The sequence below is a fragment of the Ailuropoda melanoleuca genome, chromosome 12 (genome assembly GCF_002007445.2).
Source record: "Ailuropoda melanoleuca isolate Jingjing chromosome 12, ASM200744v2, whole genome shotgun sequence".
Lineage (NCBI taxonomy): Eukaryota > Metazoa > Chordata > Mammalia > Carnivora > Ursidae > Ailuropoda > Ailuropoda melanoleuca.
Genome location: NC_048229.1, coordinates 48,960,802 through 48,982,772, shown reverse-complemented (window position 1 = coordinate 48,982,772; position 21,971 = coordinate 48,960,802). Strand labels below are relative to the sequence as shown.

Here is a 21,971-nt window from a genome sequence, read left to right as displayed (position 1 = left end):
AATATTTACCGAGGCAGCGGATTTGGTGATGACACCAGGCTTCTGGAGTCAGACCCGTGTGTGAATGTAGGTGGTCTGCCGACGAGCTGTGTGTCCCTGGGCAAGGTACCTTACCTCTCTGTGCCCACTTTTCTCATCCCCCCCAAATGGGGTAATAATAGAACTTAACTTACAGAATCTTTTAATGGCTAAATGAGTTAATATGGATAAAGGTTTAGAACAGATATATTCTCCTGTTGGACCATTGCCAAAGTGCCTCGCTTCCCTGCCTGTTACCACACGGTTGTAATTTTGCTTCAGTGATTATTTAATAACTGTTTTGACTGTTTAATGTTTGATTAATTATCCCCAGGAGGGCAAGACCGTGCTCTTATCTGCTCACCCTGTATCCCGTGCACCAAGCTCCATGCCTGAGTCGGGGAGTCTGAAGCCAGGGTTGGCTAGGCTTGGGAGTATAGGGGTGCAAGAAGGTTGTGCCCTGTGATTAAAAGAGGCTTTTGAGCGAGTATGGCATGGTTGGGCCTTCTTTGGGGAGTTCAGTGACTGGGAAAAAATCAGTTAAGGTCAATATTACCCTTGAAGGAAGGGTGCCTGGCTGGCTCAGTGGGAGAAGTATGAGTCTCTTGACCTTGGGGGTCCTGAGTTGGAGCTCCTCTTTGGGTGTAGAGATTACTTAAATAAATAAACTAAAGAAAATATATACAGCTCTTGAAGGAATTGAATCTTGAAAGTTCCAAACTGAGATTCATGGTTTTGTTTTGCTTTTGGTCATCTTTGTATTTCAGCTTTGCCCCAGTCCCAGGGGCAGTGGGGGCCAGGAGGCTATCTGTTTTGCCATGGCTCTGCCATGATGGAGAAATGAGAGCAGACAAGAAGCTGCTTGCAATTCAGTGTTGGCTTTCTAATTCTGCCCTTAGTTAAGTGTTGAGAATGCTTTTGCATTTGGGTGGGTAACCACTAGTTTCTAGGGTGAGGTTTTATTTTGCTAGTTTCCATGACAGGCCGACCTGTGGGGTGACCCTGTTCCCAAGCTCGTGGTGGAAAAATTTATTTTCTCCTTACACATTTGTAAATTGACAACTAAAATATATATTTTTTAATTATACTTCTAAGGGGTTGCAAAGGATATCATGACCATCCTATCCTGTGGTTTTCATATGCATATTTTAATCCTACTTTGAGTAAAATCCAGGAATTGTAGATTTCACTGATTTAGTTTATGGAAGTTGTATGGCAAAGCACCTATCTGGCCAAATTGACCCTCACTGTCCAACCCAGAAGTCTGAGTTCACTTTTTAAAAACAGGTTATTGAGTTATATAATTTATATACCACATAATTCACTTGTTTTAAATTTAATGATTTTTAGTAAATTTGCATAATACCATTACCACAGTCAATTTTAGAGCATTTTTGTGACACCAGAAAGATGCCCCACCCACCTTTTTAGTCACTTTCCATTCCGCCCTGGGCAACCAGTGATCTTTCTGTTTCTATGAATTCACATTTTCTGGGTATTTCATATAAATGGAATCATAATTATATTTGTTGGTTTGTAAGCTCCTTCGGAGCTTCTGGGTGTAATCTGAAACTGGCGGAGGGCAGAGAGAGACCAAAGAAAGAAGCAAGCCACTCCAGATTGGTAGGTGTCAGGTATAATAAGTAAAGGAACTTAAATAGAAGATGTGTCTTGGGCGGCTGCAAAATAAGTAGATCTCTGCACCCTCCTGCCCAATCTGAACAGTTTCTATATAGATCTTAACTTGCGTTCAGTCATGTGTACTGTCCAGATGGTCTCAACGCCACATCACTGTCTCAAAGCTTTGCCCTTAGGGCAGCCTCTGGGAGTGGGAATGGCAAGCTGGATGTACAGTCCAAGGACAGGGAATAGGGGGATAAGGAGCCTCCAATTTCTGGGAGCCTGCTGATAGGTCAGGTGGTGGTCATGTCCTCTCAGTGACCTCCTCCACCCATAATATGTAGCCTTTGTGTGACCAGCTTTCACTTTAGCATACTGGTTTTGAGATTCATGTTCTAGCATATCTGAGTACTTAATTCTTTTTTATTGCTGAATAGTATTTCATGGTATGGATTTCCCACATTTTTTTTCTTTTTACCTGTTCACCAGTTGATGGACATTTGAATTGTTTTCATCTTTTGGTTATTGTGAATAATGCTTCTATGAACATTCACACACAAGTCTGTGTGTGGACATGTGTTTCATTTTTCTTGGGTAGGTGGGTTGAATTGCTGTTTATGTTTAACTTTTTAAGAACCTGCTAAACTACTTTCCAAAGTGGCTGTGCCATTTTACATTCCCACCAGCAATGTATGAGGGTTCCAGTTTCTTCACATCTCACTAACACTTGTCCTTTTGATTATACCCATCCCAGTAAGTATGAAGTGCTATCTCATTGTGGTTTAAAAAACAAAACAGGGGCGCCTGGGTGGCACAGCGGTTAAGCGTCTGCCTTCGGCTCAGGGCGTGATCCCGGTGTTATGGGATCGAGCCCCACATCAGGCTCCTCTGCTATGAGCCTGCTTCTTCCTCTCCCACTCCCCCTGCTTGTGTTCCCTCTCTCGCTGGCTGTCTCTGTCTCTGTCAAATAAATAAATAAAAATCTTTAAAAACAAAACAAAACAAAACCAAGAATATAGTCAATGGTGTTGTAATACGGCTGTATGGTGACAGATGGTAGCTACACTTGTGCTGAGCCCAGCAGAATGTTTAGACCTGTGAGTCACTAGTCACTGTGTGGTTTACCTGAAACTAATGTAGTGTGTCATCTATACGTCAATTTAAAAAATTGTGGTAAAACACACATGACAAAAATTGCTATCTTAACCATTTGTAAAAAAAGACATTCGTTTATTTTTAGAGAGAGAGAAAGAGTGCATGCATGGGGGGAGGGAGAGAGAATCTCAAGCAGACTCCCTGCCGAGCATGGAGCCCCACACGGCGCTCTGAACCAAAATCAAGAGTCAGACACTCAACTGACTGAGCCACCCAGGTGCTTCCATCTTAACTGCTTTTGTGTGTCCAGTTAAGTGGTGTTAAATATATTCACCTTATTATGCAGCCAATCTCCAGGACTTTTTGCAAAACTGAAACTCCTTGTACATTGAACAACTTCCTATTCTCCCTCCTCCTAACCTCAGGCAGCCACCATTCTGCTTTCTGTTTCTATGTATTTGACTACTCTAGATACCTCATGTAAGTGGATTCATACAGTATTTGCCCTTTTGTAACTGGCTTTTTCCATCTAGTATAATGTCCTCAAGATTCATACGTGGTGTAGCATGTGTCAGAATTTCCTTCCTTTTTAAGGCTGAATAATATTCCACTGTGTGTATATACCACATTTTGTTTATTCACTCTTCCACTGATGGATGCTTGGATTGCTTGCACCTTTTGGCTATTGTGTGTGAATACGGGTGTACAAACATCTCTTGAGACCTTGATTTCAGTTCTTTTGGGTATATACCCAGAATTGGAATTACTGAATGATATGGTAATTCTGTTTTTAATTGTTTGAGGAACTGCCATTCTGTTTTCTATAGTGGCTGCACCATTTTACATGCCTACCAGTGTGCAATTCCTCCACACCTTTACCAACATTTCTTATTTTCTGTTTTTTGATGGTGGCCATCCTTACGGATGTGATATCCTTGTAGTTTTGATTTGCACTTTCCTGATGACTGATGTTGAGCACCTTTTCATGTATTTTGTGCCATGTGTACATCTTCTTTGAAGAAATGTCTACTCAAATCCTTTGCCCATTTTAGGGGCACCTGGGTAGCTCAGTTGGTTGAGTGTCCAACTCTTGGTTTTGGCTCAGGTCATGATCTCAGGATCTTGGGATTGACCCCCTAGTCGGGCTCCATGCTCAGTGTGGAGTCTGCTTGTCTCTTTCCCTCTGCTCCTCCCCCTTCTTGTTCTCTCTCTCTCTCTCAAATAAATAAATAAATAAAATTAAATTAAAAAAAAAAACAAGAACAAATCATTTGCCCATTTTAAAATTGGGTTATTTTTCTTTTTATGATTGAATTGTAAGAGTGCAAGTACAAGTTCTTTATCAGATATAAGATTTACAAATATGTTTTTAATCGTGTCTTTTCAAGTACAAAATTTTAAAGTTTTGATAAAATCAGCTTGTCAATTTTTTTAAGCTCTTTTTTTTTTTTTTTTTTTTTTTTTAAGACAGCAAAAGCCGGAGGGCAGAGGCAGAGGTCAAGGGAGAGAGAGGATCAAGCAGGCTCCACACTGAACACAGAGCCTGACATGGGACTTGATCTCACAACCCTGAAATCATGACCTGAGCTGAAATCTAGAGTCGGACGCTTAACCAACTAAGCCACCCAGGCGCCCCCCCAACTTGTCAGTTTTTTAATGCTTGTGCTTTTGGTGCAATATCCAAGAAATCTTTCTCTAACCCAAGTAAGAGTTTTATACTTTTGACTCTTTCATTTAGGTCAGCGATCCATTTTTAGTTGATTATTGGTTATGGTGTAATCAAACATGATTACAAAATCAACCATCTCTAGGTTGAACATTCCACTCTTCCAGGATGGGCAGTGCTTAGAGCCATGCTGGGAATTGGATGAAATAAGGCTCTGTTCCCTTCAGTATCTCTTATTGAAATTGTTTGCATTCTTCTGCCTTCTACACTTAATCTCATTCTGAAGTTTTTATACTGGGATAATCCACTGGATCAAGTGAGATTCTGGGTGTTGGGCAGTTGGTCTTTCTTTTGTGCAGTGGGATATGGTGATTGAGTGAGAAGAGAAGGAGGTTACAGGCCTTTCCTCAGCCTGTTAGATCAAGTCCATGTGCGAAAGAGCACTTATGCAAGCAGGGGGCCTGAAATTATGTTCGGAGTATCCATCATGCTCATGGTCCCCACAGAATGTCTTCCTATCCCCAGGTCCATGTACCCAATTTGAAGACTGCTGTTTAAAATTCATGTCAAGTGTTGGCACGGTTGGGGAGAAATTGAAACCCTCATGTATTGCTGGTGAAAATGTAAGATAATACAGCATATGTGGCAAACAGTCTGACGGTTCCTCAAAAAGTTAAACATAATTACTGTTATCACCTAGCAATTCCACTCCTAAGTGTGTACCCAAGAAAACTGAATATGTGTTCACACAAAAATCTGTTACACAAATGTTCATAGCAGCATTGTTCATAATAGCCAAAAAGTGGAAACAACCCGAATGACCATCAACTGGTTCATCGATGAACATGTGGTCTATCCATATAGTGGAATAGTATTTAGCCATAAAAAGGAACAAATACTGATCCATCCCACAACATCCCAAAGCATGCTAAATGAAAGAAGCCATAGACATAAAAGAGGACATTCCATTTATATCAGATGTCTGAAATACATAATTCCAAAGAGACTGGAAGTACATGATTGGTTGCCAGAGGCTGGGAGGAGGAGAGCATAGAGAGTGACTGCTGCTGGAATTTTTTTTTGGTGGAGGGGCAGTGATGAGAATGTTCTGGAATTACATAAGCGGCGATGGTTGTACAACTTTGTGAATGTACTAAAAACCACCATAAAATTTAACTTTAAAAGGGTGAATTTTATGGTATGTGAATTATATCATTTAAAATAATGGAGGGGTGTCTGGGTGGCATAGTCATTTGAGCAGCTGATTCTTAATCTCAGGGGTGTGGGATCAAGCCCCATGTCAGGCTCCATGCTCCACGTGGAGTCCACTTGAAATTCTCTTGCTGCCCCTCCCCCCCACCTCAAATAAATAAATCTTTAAAAAAAAATAATGGAAAAGTTCCTTATTTTGGTGCTTCTTTTTCCTCCTTATTTTAATGCTTTGTTCTCCCTTTTAGTCATAGACATCTCAGCATCTTTTCAGAGGTAGGCAATGCACAAATCAATTCGTTAAGGAAAAGAAAACTATCCTTGCTGGCCCCAAATCCGGCCTTGGACAATGTGTTTTGGGGTGGTTTGCCTTTGCCATGTCTCCATAAGGAGACATGCATCACATGGTTAAAAAGGAAGACAGGACACCAAAGTGGAACTGAAATCAGTGAAATAAAGTTTGTTTCATTACAGCTTGCCACTGTACATTTTAGTTCATACTTACCTTTTTTCCTTTTCTCGAATCCGTGAGCCTTTTTGCCAGTGCTCCCTGCATCTTCCCTAGATGTTGTGTTGACTTAGACTTTTTCTTTGGCAGAGAAAGAGTTGGGAGGGTATCGCAGGGTTGTGATTAGCTGGTCTTCATCGTTGTGTTTGATTGAAAAATTGATATGACTGGAGGTTGGAAGCAAGCATTGCTGCTCATAAATGTTTCACAGTGCTATTGATATTGTAAAATGATTTTCTCATTTAATCGTAACAAAAACACAATTTATTATTTTCCTAGGACTTAAGATGTCTTCAACGGCTAGGCTTCGCAGAAGACAATATGGAAGATCTTCAGTAGCTAAAAGGTAAAGTGAAATATTCTTTAAATATGTGTGTTGGTTTTTAGATGTTCCCAGGTTAAAATAGCAAAATTAGATGAAGACATAAATGCAGATATCAGGATTTAATTTTAGCAGTTTTTGCTGATCTTACTTTAATATTAGTTTACATAATTTACAAAATGACATTTTTTCAGTCTTCTAAGAGCTAAAGAAATGCTTTCTTTAAACTTTTTATTTTGGAATATAGACGTATAGGAAGTACAGTAAATACTTGTTTTTAAATATTCACACAACACTGAAATGCATAACAAAAAAGTGCAAATCTTCTATAAGCCCACTCCTGAGCATTTGCCACTGTTAAGAGCTCAGTATGTACTCTTCATGCTTTTTGTTATATTGCTAGAGAAACTTGTGAACAAAGTAACTTCTCAATTTTTACATGTTTGTGGGTAGTCTGCAAACTTAATGGTATACTTAGCATTTTACCTCTGCAATCACCAAAACAGTTACCATCAGATGTTTGCACTTTTTCCCCCCCTGCACTGTTGTTTTTAGACATTACTTATAGACTTTGCGGCCTTTACTCAGAGCCTTGTTACTCCCAGAGAGCTGGCGTTGGGCCCTTGGGACCCCACTGTGGCTTGCTTCTCAAACTTAGAATCAACTGAAGAGCCTGTTAAAATGCAGATTCTCAGCCCCCAAGCCTGCTGGTTTTTGAAGTCTTGGTCCCAGGGGGATACAAACTTAGCTACGCAGCTCAGATGACTCCTGCTCTTGGTGTTGAAACCACTTTAAGAATCTTGCATCTGCAAATTGCTGGTCCCAGTTATCTGAGAAACTTTGCAACCTGCTAAGCCTAGCTACACCTGGCACCCACTGCTGGTTGTGTTTGGTTGGAGTCAGGGTGCCTGTAAGTAAAGCCAGTGTGCGTAGGTCTGTGTACACACACCAGTCTCTTAGTATGGTCTCCATTATAGCTCTAGTGGCCAGCTTAACTGCCTGCCTGATAGAGAGCAGGCACTCCTCGGATAGCTGCTAGTTGGTGTTGAGTGAATGAATGAACGTGTATTTGCTTTCCACTCCCATAGCACATTTGAAGTGGTGAATAAGCAGCAGTCATAGACTATAGCCTTCTACCAAAGGAAAGTAGGGGGAAAATGTAAAAGGCAGACAGAAGCATTAAAAGTCATAGATGTTTTGGACCATGTATTAGTTTTCCACTTCTGCCATGTCAGCTTATGATACATTTAGCAGTTTAAAAGATTACATTTGTTACCTTACAGTTCTGTAGGTCAGAATTGCCACCTGAGTTTCACCAGCCTAAAATCAAGGTGTCAGCAGGCTGTGTTCCTTTCTGGAGAGGTTATAAGAGAACACACATGACCTTCCTTGCTCAGAATGTTGGTAGAATTCAGTTCCTTGCAGTTGTAGGACTGAGGTCTCCATCTCCTTGCTGGCTGTCAGCTAAGGGCCATTTGCAGCTTCCAGAGGCCACTGGCATTCCTGGCTTGAGACCCTTTCCTCTGTCTTCAGAGCCAGTCCCTGTCAAGCTTCAGATCTTTCCTCCAACTCTTCTCTAACTGCAGCCCAGAAAGGTTCTCTGCTTTTGAGGACTCTTGTGATTACATTGGACCCATCCAGATATTTAATGCGGTACCCCCATCTCAAAGTCTATGTCCTTAATCACGTCTCTAAAGCCTGTTTGGCACATAAGCTAACCTGTTCACAAGCTCTAGCAATTTTGATGTGGATGTGTCTGTAGGCCATTCTGCCTGCCATAGACCATTAGGACTGGTGGTCTCAGTAGTACCTGAGAGCATTGCTCTGTGATAGGATAGCATCGTTTCTCTATTTCTTTAATTCTAAGATGTCATTCATTAAAAACAAAAAACCAAAAAAACCCTTTTTTTCAAACATAAGCAGAAGTAGAGAAACAGTGTAATATACTGCTCTGTACCCATTGCTTTATTCCAGTATTACTGACTCCTGGCTAGTCTTGGGTCTAGTCTTGCTCCTCACCCTGGCTTGAATTTATTTTGAAGCAAATCTCAGAGAAAATATTTATATATTTATATTTCAGTATGTAATTCTAGGAGCCAAGAGCTCTGTTTTTATTACATAGTCACTGTTTATTAATATAACTCCCCCAAATCAATAATTTAGTATCATTAGATATCTAGGCACTATTTATATTTTCTTGATTATCTTATAGTTATTTAATTTGAATTGAGATCTAAATAAAGCCTACGTTACATTTAATTGACATCTTTCTTATTGGATTAAATATATATAACATAAAAATTACCGTTTTAATCTTTTTTTTTTTAAGATTTTATTTATTTATTTGAAAGAGAGCTGTAGAGTACGAACGGGGAAGGGCAGGGGGACAGGGAGAGGGAGAAGCAGGCTCCCCACTGAGCAGGGAGGCCGACATGGGACTTGATCCCAGGAACCTGGGATCATGACCTGAGCCAAAGGCAGATGCTTAGCCGACTGAGCCACCCAGGTGCCCTGGAACTCTGTACCTATTAAACAACAAGTCCCCTTGCCCCCTTCCCAGCTTCTAATAACCATCATTCTACTTCTGTTTCTCTAAATCTGACTACTTTAGTGTTGTGTTCCACCCCACCTATTGATGGTGATGCTCTAAGCTAGGAATGCCTGAGGCACTTGCCTCGGCCTCTCGTAACAGCAAGCTCCACTGATATTTCCCCCACGGCGGCCCAAGCTGTGATTGGACTGACCCTTTTGGTTCTTAATGTTTGCAGGATGCACCTCAGCAAAAACAATCGGAATTTTGAGGAACAGGATTTATTACTTGCAGGTCCTGGAGGGTACATGGTACAAGTAAGGTCCCAGGTAGAGAGACAGGGATAGAGGGAGGAGCTGGGGCTCTGACTTTATCAGGGTTTGCAGGTGGAATGTCTGGAGTTTTGAGGGGTCACTCATTATTGGCGAATTTGAAGCATAAGAGCAGAAATGAGGTTATGGGAAAGTGGAAGCAGGGTCACTCAAGTGGTCAGTTATCTAAGTCACTCAGCATTTTTCTGTAAGGGGAAGTTCATAGGTGATATAGTTCCTAATCTGGTTGTTTTACCTAGTGGCTGTCATATACCTGGCAATATGTTTATTCAGGATGATATCTTTGAAATGGATGTCTTGGCAATCAGAAGCTTAATGTCAGGCACTTACCCTACATTTAGTTACCTCATATAAGTGAAATCATATAATTGTACTTTTGTGACTGACTTATTTCACTTAGCATAATGTCCTTAAGGTTCATACATGGTGTAGCATGTGACAGGATTTCCTCCCTTTTAACACAGCATAATATTTCATTGTATGTATGATGGTTAATTTTATGTATTAACTTGGCTGGATCATGCGGTGCCCAGGTATTTGGTCAAACATTGTTCTGGGTATTTCTGTGAGGGTATTTTTGGAGGAGAGTAATATTTAAATTGGTGGGCTTTGAATAAAAGAGATTGCCTTCCAAAATATGAATGGGCCTCATCCAATCAGTTAAAGGCCTGAAGAGAAAAAAGTTCCACCTCCTTCAGCAATTGAGAATTCTCCAGTAGGGGGCGCCCGGGTGGCACAGCGGTTGAGCGTCTGCCTTCCGCTCAGGGCGTGATCCTGGCGTTATGGGATCGAGCCCCACGTCAGGCTCTTCTGCTATGAGCCTGCTTCTTCCTCTCCCACTCCCCCTGCTTGTGTTCCCTCTCTCACTGGCTGTCTCTATCTCTGTCGAATAAATAAATAAAATCTTAAAAAAAAAATAATTAAAAAAAAAAAGAGAATTCTCCAGTAGGCTGCCTTTGGACTTCATCTGCCACCTCAGCTCTTGCTAGTTCTTCAGCAGACTACCTTCAGACTCATAGCGGAACATTGGCTCTCTTGGGTCTCCAGCCTGCCACTTTACCCTGCAGATTTTACACGTGCCAGCCTCTGTAGTCAAATGAACCAATTACTTGTAATAAATCTCTATGCGTACATCCTATTGGTTGTGTTTCTCTGGAGAACTAACAGATACAGTATGTATAAACCACATTTTGTTTCTCCATTCTTCCATCGATGGACATTTGGATTGCTTCCACTTCTTGGCAATTATGAATAATGCTACTATGCACATGGATGTGCAAATATCTTGTAGATATTGCAGTTCGTTTGGATATATACCCAGAAGTGGGATTGCTGGATCATGTGGAAGTTCTAATTTTCAATTTTTGAGGAGCTGCCAGATTATTTTCCGTAGCCGTTGCACCATTTTATAATCCTGCCAACGGTGCACCAAGGTTCCAACTGCTCTACAACCCCATCAATGCTTGTTTCTGTTTTTTTGATAGTAGCCATCCTAATGGGTGTGAAGTGATATTTTATTGTGGTTTTTTTGTTTTCTGTTTTTTTTTTTTTTTTTTAAGTGAGCTCTACGCCCAGTGTGGGATTTACAGTGTAGGATTTATAATACCAAGATCAAGGGTTGCATGCTCTACTGACTGAGCTAGCCTGGTGTGCCTTATTGTGGCTTTGATTTGCATTTCTTTGATGATTGGTGAAATTGAACATCTTTTTAGGTGCTGATTGTCTATTTGTATATCTTGTTGGAGAAATGTCTATTCAAGTCCTTTGCCCATTTTTGGATTGGGTTGTTTGTTTTTTTGTTCTTGTTGTAGGAATTCTTTGTATAATTTTGGCATGTAAGACTATTATCAGATATATGATTTGTAGATATTTTCTCCCATTTTATGAGTTGCCTTTCACCCTGTAATAGTGACTTTTATATGCAGAAGTTTTTAATTTTGATATAGTCCAATTTATCTGTTTTTTTCTTTTGTTGTCTTTGCTTTTAGTGTCACGTCCAAGAAATCATTGCCAAATCCAGTGTCATAAAGCTTTCCCCCATCTTTTCTTCTAAGACCTTAATAGCTTCAGGTCTTATATTTATATCTTTGATACACTTTGAGTTAATTTTAGTATATGGTGTAAGATAAAAGGGTCCAACTTCATTCATTTGCATGTGGATGCTAGTTTTCCCAGCACAGTTTGTTGAAAAGACTGTCCTTTTCCCATTGAATTGTCTTGGCACTTTCTAAAAAATTATTTAACCCTTATATGTGAAGGTATATTTCTGGGCTTTCTGTTCTGGTTCTTTCCGTCTGTGTATCTGTTTTTATGACAGTACCACACTGTTTTCATTACTGTGGTTTGTAATAAGTTTTGAAATCAGGAAGTGTGAAACTTCCAACTTCATTCTTTTTTTTCAAGATTATTTTGGTTATTTTGGGTCCCTTGAAATTCCATACGAATTTTAGGATGGAGTTTTCAACTTCTGCAAAAAAGTCATTGGGATTTTGATAGGAATTGCATTGACTCTGTAGGTTGTTTCAGGTAGTATTGACATCTTAATAATACTAAATAATCCAAATCATGAAAATGGGATATCTTTCCACTCATTGGTGTCTTCTTTAACTTCTTTCAACAACACTTCATAGTTTTCAGTGTACATGGTCTTCGATCTCCTTATTTTAAGTTTATTCCTAAGTATTTTATTGCTTTTGTTGCTATAGTAAATGGAATTGTTTTCTTAATTTCCTTTCTTATTGTTCATTGGTAGTGTATAGAATTGGAACTAGTTTTTGCAAGTTGATTTTGTGTCCTATAATTTAGCTTAATTTGTTTATTGTTCTAACAGGTTTTTTTAAGTTGTTTTTGGTGCAGTGCTTTATAGGGTTTTCCCTACGTATATAACATCATGCCATCAACAGAGCTAATTTTACTTCTTTTCCAATTTGGATGCCTTTTCTTTCTTTCTCTTGCTTAATTGCTGTGACTAGGACTTCCAGTCTTATGCTGGAAAGAAGTAGTGAAAGTGGGCCTCTTTATCTTATTCCAGATCTTGGAGTTTTGAAAAGCATTCTCATCATTGAACATGATGTTAGCTTTGGACTTTTCATATATAGCTTTTATTATGTTGAGGTAGTTTACTTGTATTTTTAGTTGTAGAGTAGTTGTAGAGTACTTTTTTTTTAAATCATGAAAGGACATTGAATTTTGTCAAATGCTTCCTGTATCAACTGAGATCATGTAAATTTTTCCTTCATCCTGTTAGTGCGTAGTATCACATTGATTGATTTTCATGTGTTGAATCATCCTTGCATTAAAGGAATAAATTGTACTTGGTTATGTTGTATAATCATTTAAATGTACTGTTGAATCCTGTTTGTTAGTATTTTTTGGAAGATTTTTGCAGCAGTGTTTATAAAGGACATTGATTTATAGTTTTCTTGCAGTATCTTTGGCTTTGGTATCAGGGTAATGCTGGCTTCATAGAATGAGTGGGAAAGTGTTCCCTTCTCTTCAAATTTTTGGAAGTTTGAGAAAGATCTGTGTTAACTTCCTTATTTTTATTTTTATTTTTTTAGATTTTATTTGTTTATTTGACAGAGAGAGAGAGAGGGAACACAAGCAGGGGGAGTGGGAGAGGGAGAAACAGGCTTCCCACTGAGCAGGGAGCCCGACGTGGAGCTGGATCGCAGGATTGTGACCTGAGCTGAAGGCAGATGCCCAATGACTGAGCCACCCAGGTGCACCTGTGTTACTTCTTTAAATGTTTGGTGGAGTTTACCAGTAAAGCCATCTGGTTTTGACTGTTCTTTATGGAGATTGTTTGCTTTTGTTTGTTTTCCCTCTTGCTCTCCCAAAGGAAGAGAACAGTCAACAATGGCAAAAGGGAGGTGCAGAAGCAACAGTCAGAGCTGGCTTCATGCTCAGGAGAGAATGCAACGCCCCCTCCTCGTGGTTTTGGGTACTCTACACATTCAGAGAAACTTCTCTAGTAACAAACTATAGAAATGGTCCCTAAAAGTATAGTCTTTCATGGAGTTTTTAAATTAATGACTCAGTCTTCTTATTAGTTACAGATCTAGTCAGATTTTTTATTTGTTCATGATTCAGTCTTGGTAGGTGGTGTATTTCCAGGAATTTGTGCATTTCTTCTAGGTTATCCGATTTGTCGTATACAATTGCACATAGTACTCTCTTTTCTTTAAAATTTATTTTTGAGAGGGAGAGAGCACCTATGAGTTGGAGGTGCAGAGGGAGAGAGGATCCCAAGCAGACTCCCTGCTGAGCCCCACATGGGGCTCGATCCCACAGCTCTGAGGTCATGTCCCTGAGATCACAACCTGAGCTGAAACCAAGAGTCGGATGCTCAACCAGCTGTGCCACCCAGGCTTCCGCGTAGTACTCTCTTATAGTCCTTTTTATTTATGTAAAACTGGTAGTAATGCCCTCTCTTTTGTATCTGATTTTAGTTACTTGTGTGTTCTTTTTTCTTTTTTAATCCAGCAAAAGGTTTATTGATTTTGTTGATCTTTTCAAAGAACCAACTCTTCACTTCATTGATTTTTTCTCTATTGTTTTTCTAGTCTTTATTTACCTCTGATCTAATCTTCATTATTTCCTTCCTGCTAGCTTTGGGTATTTGCTCTTTTTGTAGTTCCTTAAGTGGTAAAGTTGGGTTGTTGATTTGAGATCTTTTTTAATGTAAGTGTTTACAGCTATTCATTTTTCTCTTAGCATTACTTTCACTGCATCTCAGAAGTTTTGCTATGTTGTATTTTCATTTTCATTGTCTCAAGTATTTTCTGATTTTCACTATGGGTCAAAGAAACCATAGTGTGAATTTCTCCATTTTTAGGATTTTTTTCAGTTTTTCTTCAGGTGTTGATGTCTAATTTCATTCTACTGTGTTCAGAAAAAGATGCTTTTTTTTTTTTTAAAGATTTTATTTATTTATTCATTCGACAGAGATAGAGACAGCCAGCGAGAGAGGGAACACAAGCAGGGGGAGTGGGAGAGGAAGAAGCAGGCTCACAGCAGAGGAGCCTGATGTGGGGCTCGATCCCACAACGCCGGGATCACGCCCTGAGCCGAAGGCAGACGCCCCAAGAAAAAGATGCTTTTTTTGATCTCAATGTTTTTTAATTTTTTTTTTTTAATTTAAGCAGGCTCCGCGCTGAGCAGGGAGCCCGACATGGGGCTCGATCCTGAGCTGAAGGCAAATGCTTAACGACTGAGCCACCCAGGCGCCCCAGTGTTTTAAAATTTATTGAGACTTGTTTTGTGACCTAACATGGTCTGTCCTTGGGAATGTTCAGTGTGCACTTGAAAAATGTGTATTCTGCTATTGTTGGGTGGAATGTTCTGTAGTGGTTGATACCTCTTACATCTTCTTAAATCTATAGGTTCCCTCATCTTTTTTTTTTTTTTAATATTTTTTTATTGTTGAAGAAGCAGGTCCTTTGTCTTCTAGAGTTTCCCACATTCTATGCCAATTGCATCTTGTTGTGTCAGTTATTTTTTTATTGATTTTTAAAGATTTTATTTATTTATTTGAGAGAGAGAGAGAGTAAGCGAGAGAAAACACCACCAGGGGGAGGGGCAGAGGGAGAGGGAGAAGCAGACTCCCCGCTGAGTAGGGAGCCTGATGTGGGACTGGGTCCCAGGACCCTGGGATCATGACCTGAGCTGAAGGCAGATGTTCACCGACTGAGCCACCCAGGTACACCCTGTGGTGTCATTTAACTTGTCTTTCTGCCTCTTGTATTTCCTGTAAATTAGAGGCAGATCTAGAGCTGTGACAGTATTCAGGTTCTTTTTTTGGCAACATAATTCATTCCATAGGTGATGTACACTTCTGTTGAAAAGAACCTGATGCCTAGTTGTCTTTCTGTATTTGTCGTTAGCAGCCATTGATTTTTGTCTGGGTCCTTTCATTTACTGGTTGTTGCAGGATGTTTGATAATTTTTTATTCCATTATTCTCTCATTATTTATTAGTTGGACTACTTCTGTAATATCTCCTTGTAAACGGTTTGGTTATTCTGAGATATAGTTCCAATTGGAAAGAAAAATCATTCATCTTAATAGTAGCTTTTTTTTTTTTAAGATTTTTTATTTATTCATTAGAGAGAGATCAAGTGAGAGCACGAGTGGGGGGGGTGGTCAGAGGGAGAGGGACGAGCAGACTCCTTGCTGAGCAGGAAAGCCTAATGTGGGGCTTGATCCCAGGACCCCAGGATCATGACCTGAACTGAAAGCAGCCACTTAACCAACTGAGCCACCCAGGCGCCCCTTAATAGTAGCTTTAAAAGGAAAATACACAGCATCAATTGTATATATTATTGTAAGAAGGATCCCTAATTTCCTATGTGAAAAAGAAAAAGTACAGGTTGTATATTTGAGAAAATACGGTAGTGATGGTCATAACTGACCTGGAGTAGCCAACAAACAGACAAACGATGAAAGACTATTTCAATTGTTAAAGAAGGACAAGATGGGTTTAGTACATTTTAGAAAGGCGCATTAAAAAAAGCTTAAAGACAGGGCACCTGGGTGGCTCTGTAGGTTGGGGGTCTGCCTTCAGCTCAGATCTTGATCCCAGAGTCCTGGGATCAAGTCCCAAGTGGGGCTCCCTGCTCAGAGGGGAGTCTGCTTCTCCCTCTGCCCCTCCCCCCTGCTCATGCTCTCGTGCACTTGTGCTCGTTTGCTCTCTCATAAATAAATAATATCTGAAGAAAGATTAAAAAGAAGAAAAAGCTTAAAGTGAAAAGCTTTGACACATTTGTGTGTATGAGCTATCTTATATCCCAGTCATGCTGCTTAATGAGATGTTAACGTGTATGAATCAACTTTCTTAGGTAGCACCATTAAGGTTTTTGGAAGAAGATAGTGTAAAAAACACATAAGTAAAATTTTCCTAAGTCTATCTGTTTGATATGCTTGAAGTTTATAAATTTTCCCAGATTACAGATTTGGCAAAGAACACTGTGTATCTAAAGAGTATTTGCTTTAATATCTGGTTATTTGCATGGAATATATAGAAGAGTAGAAACACTAGCAATAATTTTTCCATGTTTCTTCAGCCTGTTTCTTTCTTTCTTTCTTTCTTTCTTTCTTTCTTTCTTTCTTTCTTTCTTTCTTTCAGAGAGTGGGGGGCAAGGGCAGAGGGAGAGGGAGAGAGAGAATCTTAAGCAGATTCCATGCCCAATACGGAGCCCAACACCGGGCATGATCTCATGTCGCTGAGATCATGACCTGAGCCGAAATCAGCAGTCGGATGCTTAACTGACTGAGCCATCCAGGCGCCCCCCATATTGCTCATTTCTGATAAAGTTTTGAATCACTTCATCTTCATGTGTTCTGTAAATATTTATTTAGAGCATGCTATGTATTGGGCTCTGGGTGAGTTGAGAAAGTATTATACATTTGAAGTTCGTGCTTAGTGGATTTTATCCAACAATTATTGGATCCCCATTTGGTTTTCACTAAAGCGCATGTTGAAAGGTTGCCAAATAGGTGTAATGAGTGGGGAGAATCCCTGATATCTTTTCCTGAAAAGATACTAAAGAGGAAGAAATGAGTAAAAAATAGAACTATCTATTGTGACATGGTATTCATGTCTCTCCACTTAGACACTGTCATTCATAGCGTTTTCTAGCACTTGGTGCTGGTTTCAGGTGAACAGCCAAGGCCTACGAAGAATCTGATTTGACCTAAAAGATCTCACTCCTGTTTGTCACCTGCTAGATGACTTCTAATTACTGGTATTGGCATTTTTTTCCCTTTTATTTTTTCACTTATGTTTATAAAATAATAAGGGCAGAAATGGAATAAAATATTCAAGTCATTGACCCAAATAAACATCGTTATGCAGAAAAGGCTGTTGAGGTTGCTGAGAATGAGTATCAGCTCCCAAGTTCCCTGTGGGCAACTTGAAGTGTTGGACCGACTGTATTTGAGGGGTTCTTGTGTACAGTGAAATATGGGTTCTGTGGGTGTGGCAGTCACAGAAGGTTGAGGAGGTTCTAGTTCTGGTTCATGTAACTAGAAAGTTACCTGACCTGGGGTGCCTAGATGGTTCAGTCATTTGAGCGACCACCTCTTGATTTCGGCTCAGGTCACGATCCTCAGGGTAGTGGGATTGAGCCTGTGTCAGGCTCACACTTGGCAAGGAGTAGGCTTGAGGATTCTCTCCCTCTTCCTCTACCCCTCCCTGCTGCTCGCATGCTCACTCACTCACTCTCTCAAATAAATAAATCTTAAAAACCAAAAGAAAGTTACCTAACTCCTTAAGACCTAATTGTCTTCATGTGCTAAATGAGAAGGGCTGGGCTCTATGAAACCTGAAGGTCTAGGGAGTTTTAGAGTTAAAAAAAAAAAAAATCATTGATTTTAGCAAATTCATTAATTCTGCAGTTATTCATTGAACACTTAAGTTTTGGCAAGCCCTGTTGCAGTTGCTGGGGAAACTAAACAGACAGACAAAAATCCCTGTTTTCTAGAAGCTTATCTCCCTGTTTGGAATGAGATAATACACAAATAAGTAAAAATATGTAGTATGTGACCAGTGCTCCTCCACACTGTTTGAGGTCATGAAAAACAAGGAAAGTTTGAGAAACTGCTTCAGCCAGCATGAGCCTAGGGAGACATGACCAAAAAATGAAATGTGGTATCCTGGACCAGAAAGAAAGACAGTAGGTAGAAACTGAGGAAATCAGGATAAAGTATGGACTTCTTTAATAATAGTGTAATAATAGTGTATCAGTACTTGTTCACTAGTTGTAACAAATGTAGTCCAAAATATAAGATGTTAATAATAGGGGAAACTAAGTGTGGGTTATATGGGAACGTTCTTATATAGTACCGTCTTTACAATTTTTCTGAAAATCAGAACTGTTAAAAAAGTAAAGTTTATTTTTTAAAACTTGTGTGTGTGTGTGTGTGTGTGTGTGTAATGAGTGACATGGAGAAAAGTAAAGCAGGGTCAGAGGGCAGGGAGCACAGGTGGTGGAGAAGGTGAGTGAGGGCCCGACAGAAAAGGTGACATTTGGGCAGAGCCCTGGATGGAAGCAGGGGAGCTGGCCATGTGGGTATTTTTTTGTGTGTGTGTGTGTGTGTGTGTGTGTGTGTGTGTGTGTGTGTGGCGGGGGGGGGTGTTTAAGACAGAGGGACCCCGTGAGGGGCAAGGCCCTCCTGGAGGGAGCAACTAGAAGGCATGCCAGTTGCCATGGGGGGAGCCCCCCAGGAGTGCAGGTGGAAGTAGAGAATTAGGTCAGAACCGTGGGGGGGGCTATAGAAGGGTGGGGGCTGGGCAATAGGTATCTTTTAAGTCCGGATCAGGACTTTGGCATCGACTCTGGACCAGATGCGGGCAAAGCCGTGGGTCTGGCCTTCTTCCCTGTGGCATGGATCCCGCATCACATGGCCCTCCTTTCACAGGCTTATGAAAGTTACCACTTGAGGGCCTCGTTAGGCTTTAGAGCAAGGGTTGGAAAACTACAGCCGTGGGCCAAATCCTATCCCACCGGGTTCTCTGCAAAGCTGTACAAAGGTGAGCTCCTACCTTTTTCCCTCCCTCCCTTCCGTGAGGTTGTTTCATACATTCATAGATAATTTGTAATTGTTTTGTCACATTCTGTATTCCATCCTGGGATTCTCTCGACTTCCTAAATGATTTGTTAAAATCTGCATACATTAAGGTTCACTCTTTATGCTGTGAAGTTCAGTGGGTTTTGACAAATGCATAGTGTCATGTATCCACCATCACTGTTTCATGCAGAATAATTTCACTGCCTGGAAAAAAACCCCTGTGCTTCACCTATTCAATTCCATCGTGTAAAACCTCTGGCAACCACTGATCTTTTCACCCATCTCTATAGTTTTGCCTTTTCCAGAATGTCATCTAATTGGAACCAGGTAGTATGTAGGCTGTTTAGACAGGCTTCTTTCACTTAGCAATATGCATTTAAGATTTAGCCAAGCTTTTTATTGGCTTTGATAGCTCTTTTCTTTTGATCACTTAATAATATTCATTGTCTGGATGTGCCAGCTTCTTTATCTGTGTCACCTATTGAAGGGCATCTTGGTTGCTTCCAGTTTTGGGCCATTATGAATTATGAAAGCTGCCATAAACATTCATGTGGAGGTTTTTGTGTGGACATACGTTTTCAAATCAGTTGGGTGTGATTGCTGAATCGCATGGTGACACTGTGTTTAGCTGTGCATTCACCCCGTTGTTTTTTTTTTTTTTTTTTAGAATATCATAGAGGAAACCTATGACTTTTTTTGGTTTGTGTCCTTTGACAGTGCCGTGGTACTACTCTTTTCCTATTTCTGGAGGCTTGATTGAAATTTCTCCAGAGGAGTGTTAAAATTCAAATTGTTTTCAGTGAAATTTGAAATTATGATGGAACTTCTAAGAGTAGATTCTTAAAAATCTTTTTAATTTTAAAATTTATCCCCAGTGGGTCCTACCCTGAGAACTTAATAGATCAGCTGTCTAATAAGTTGAAGTAATTGAGATACAATAGTAACAAGTTAAAAATAATCGTACTAGCATTCCTGGAGGCTTTGGGAGTGACATGTACATTTAATTTGAAATAGTGAGGAAGTGTTTCGACAGACTGTCTTTCCATAGATGTGTAAGGTTCTCTCCACGTAAAGACACCAGAATCTGCATGATTTCTGACCAGTGCTAAAACTTCAAACACGTTGAAAACACATTGATGTTGGGGCACGTGGCTGGTTCGGTTGGAAGACCGTGTGACTCTTGATCTTGGGGTTGTGTGTTTGAGCCCCACATTGGGTATAGAGATTACTTAAAAATAAACAAGGAAGGAAAATTTTTTAAAAAGAGGAAAAGAAAGAAAACACACTGATGTTACAGAGGGAAAAAATGGGAAAAAGGCTTGGATTTTTTTCAGCTTTATCGATGTGTGATTATTGATGTGTACTACTGATATATAATAAATACAGTGCACGTATTTAAAGTGTACAACTTCAGTTTTGACGTGTGGATGACCGGCACTACCATCAAGGTAATCAACACAGCTGTCATCCCCCAGAGTTTCCTTACTCGTCATCATTCCCCCTTCTCTCGGCAACAACTGGTCTATCACTTTTATCACGGTGGATTAGCTTGCATTTTCTTTTTTTCTTTTTTTTTTTTTCTTTCTTAAAAGATTTTATTTATTTGACAGAGAGAGTGAGAAAGCACAAGCAGAGGGAGAGGGAGAAGCAGGCTCCCCACTGAGCAGGGAGCCTGATGCGGGGCTCGATCCCAGGAACCTGAGCTGAAGGCGGACACTTAACCAACTGAGCCACCCAGGCTCGCCTGGCTTGCGTTTTCTATAAGTTTCTGTATATTCTATATATAATTTATGTGAATTAATTAAATGGAATCATACAGTTGTATTTTTATGGAGAAGTTTCTGGTTTCCTTCAGAATAATTATTTTGAGATTCATCCATATTGTTGGGTGGATCAGTACTTCTATTTCTTTGTTTCTGAGTAGTATTCCATTTTCTGGTGCCATGGACTGACTTGTATTCCCTATAAACATATGTTGGAGCCCTAACCCCAACAGGACTGTATTTGCAACAAGGCTTTTAGGAGCTGAATAAGGTTAAATGAGGTCAAAATGGTGAGGTACTAATCCTGTAGGATTAGTGGCTTTATAAAAAGAGGAAAAGTCCTCTCTCTCTCCTTGTGCATGTGGTGTCGAAGGGCTGTGTGAGGGCACAGCAAAGAGGTGGCCTTTGCAAGCCAGGAAGAGAGCTCTCACTAGGACTGGACTGTGCTGACATCCTGATCCTGGACTTCCTGCCTCCAGGACTCTGATACAGTAAATTTCTGTTGTTTTAGCCATCCAGCCTATGATGTTTTGTTATGGTGGTCTGGGCAGCCTAAGACCTATGGATACACCATAGTTTGTTTTCCCATCTTTCTGTGGCTAGACATTTCTAGTTTTTGGCTGTTGCAAATAAAGGTACTGTGAACGTTCATGCACAAGTTTTTGAGTAGACCTGTGCTTTCATTTTTATCAGGTAAATATCTAGGAGTGGACTGGCTGGATTCTGTGTCTCACTTTTTAGGAAACCGCCAGAGGATTTTCCGAAGTGATTGTACCATTTTACTTGTGAACAAGTGGCACCTGGTTCCTCCACGTCAGGCTGGAGGCTTGCATTTTGAATTGCTCTTCCTTAGGTGGTCCACTCAGATGTGCGGAGGAGGCTCTTCGCCTGCTGGAGCGTGGCCGGGGGAGGCTGGGCAGGCAGCCGTTTCACTGTGGAGCCCTCTGCCATACTTACTCTATGTTCTCAAATGAGAATTTTTTATGCCCACATGAATTTACCTTCCATGAACATACAGAATGACTTAATGTCTTTATTCCTTATATTTGTCCTTCTTTCATTGCTTTTCCTATTTTTCTTTTACTTCCAGACCTCCGGGGTTAAGACCAGAGCTTCTGGGCTATGAGGTATTGGGGGGAGCCTGGGTTTGAGAGTCAGACACACCTGGATTTGAATTTGGGCTTTATAGCTTAACTGTGTAGCAGCTGACTGCTGCTGTGTGTGACCTGACTCTCCGTTTCCTCATCTGTTTCTAGAAAGTGTGGGGAGGTTGGTAACACCCAGATTGATTGGTTGTTATAAGGCTTAAGGATAATGCATTGAAAACATTTTCATTGAA

At 40.3% G+C, this 21,971-nt stretch overlaps 1 protein-coding gene and 1 non-coding gene across 25 annotated transcripts in view; one reads left to right on the top strand and one right to left on the bottom strand.

Annotated features, from left to right (window-relative positions):
• The window catches only part of LOC105235387 (nuclear receptor coactivator 5-like), a 136,317-nt gene that overhangs the window by 33,253 nt on the left and 81,093 nt on the right, over nt 1-21,971 (top strand). For 22 of the 24 annotated variants that reach the window (XR_004619262.1, XR_004619264.1, XR_004619263.1 and 19 more), the window contains one exon: nt 6,396-6,462. Coding sequence is in view for 19 of the 24 variants with exons in the window: in XM_034639588.1 (XP_034495479.1) it covers nt 6,396-6,462 (67 nt within the window). In the remaining 5 variants the exon portion in view is untranslated. Of the gene's footprint in view, nt 1-4,282; nt 4,438-6,395; nt 6,463-21,971 lie in introns of those variants that run through there. The other 2 variants (XM_034639605.1, XM_034639601.1) reach the window with 1 other exon arrangement.
• LOC117795336 lies at nt 13,111-13,312 on the bottom strand. The gene has a single exon (XR_004619307.1). It is a non-coding gene; the product is annotated as a small nucleolar RNA U3 (small nucleolar RNA).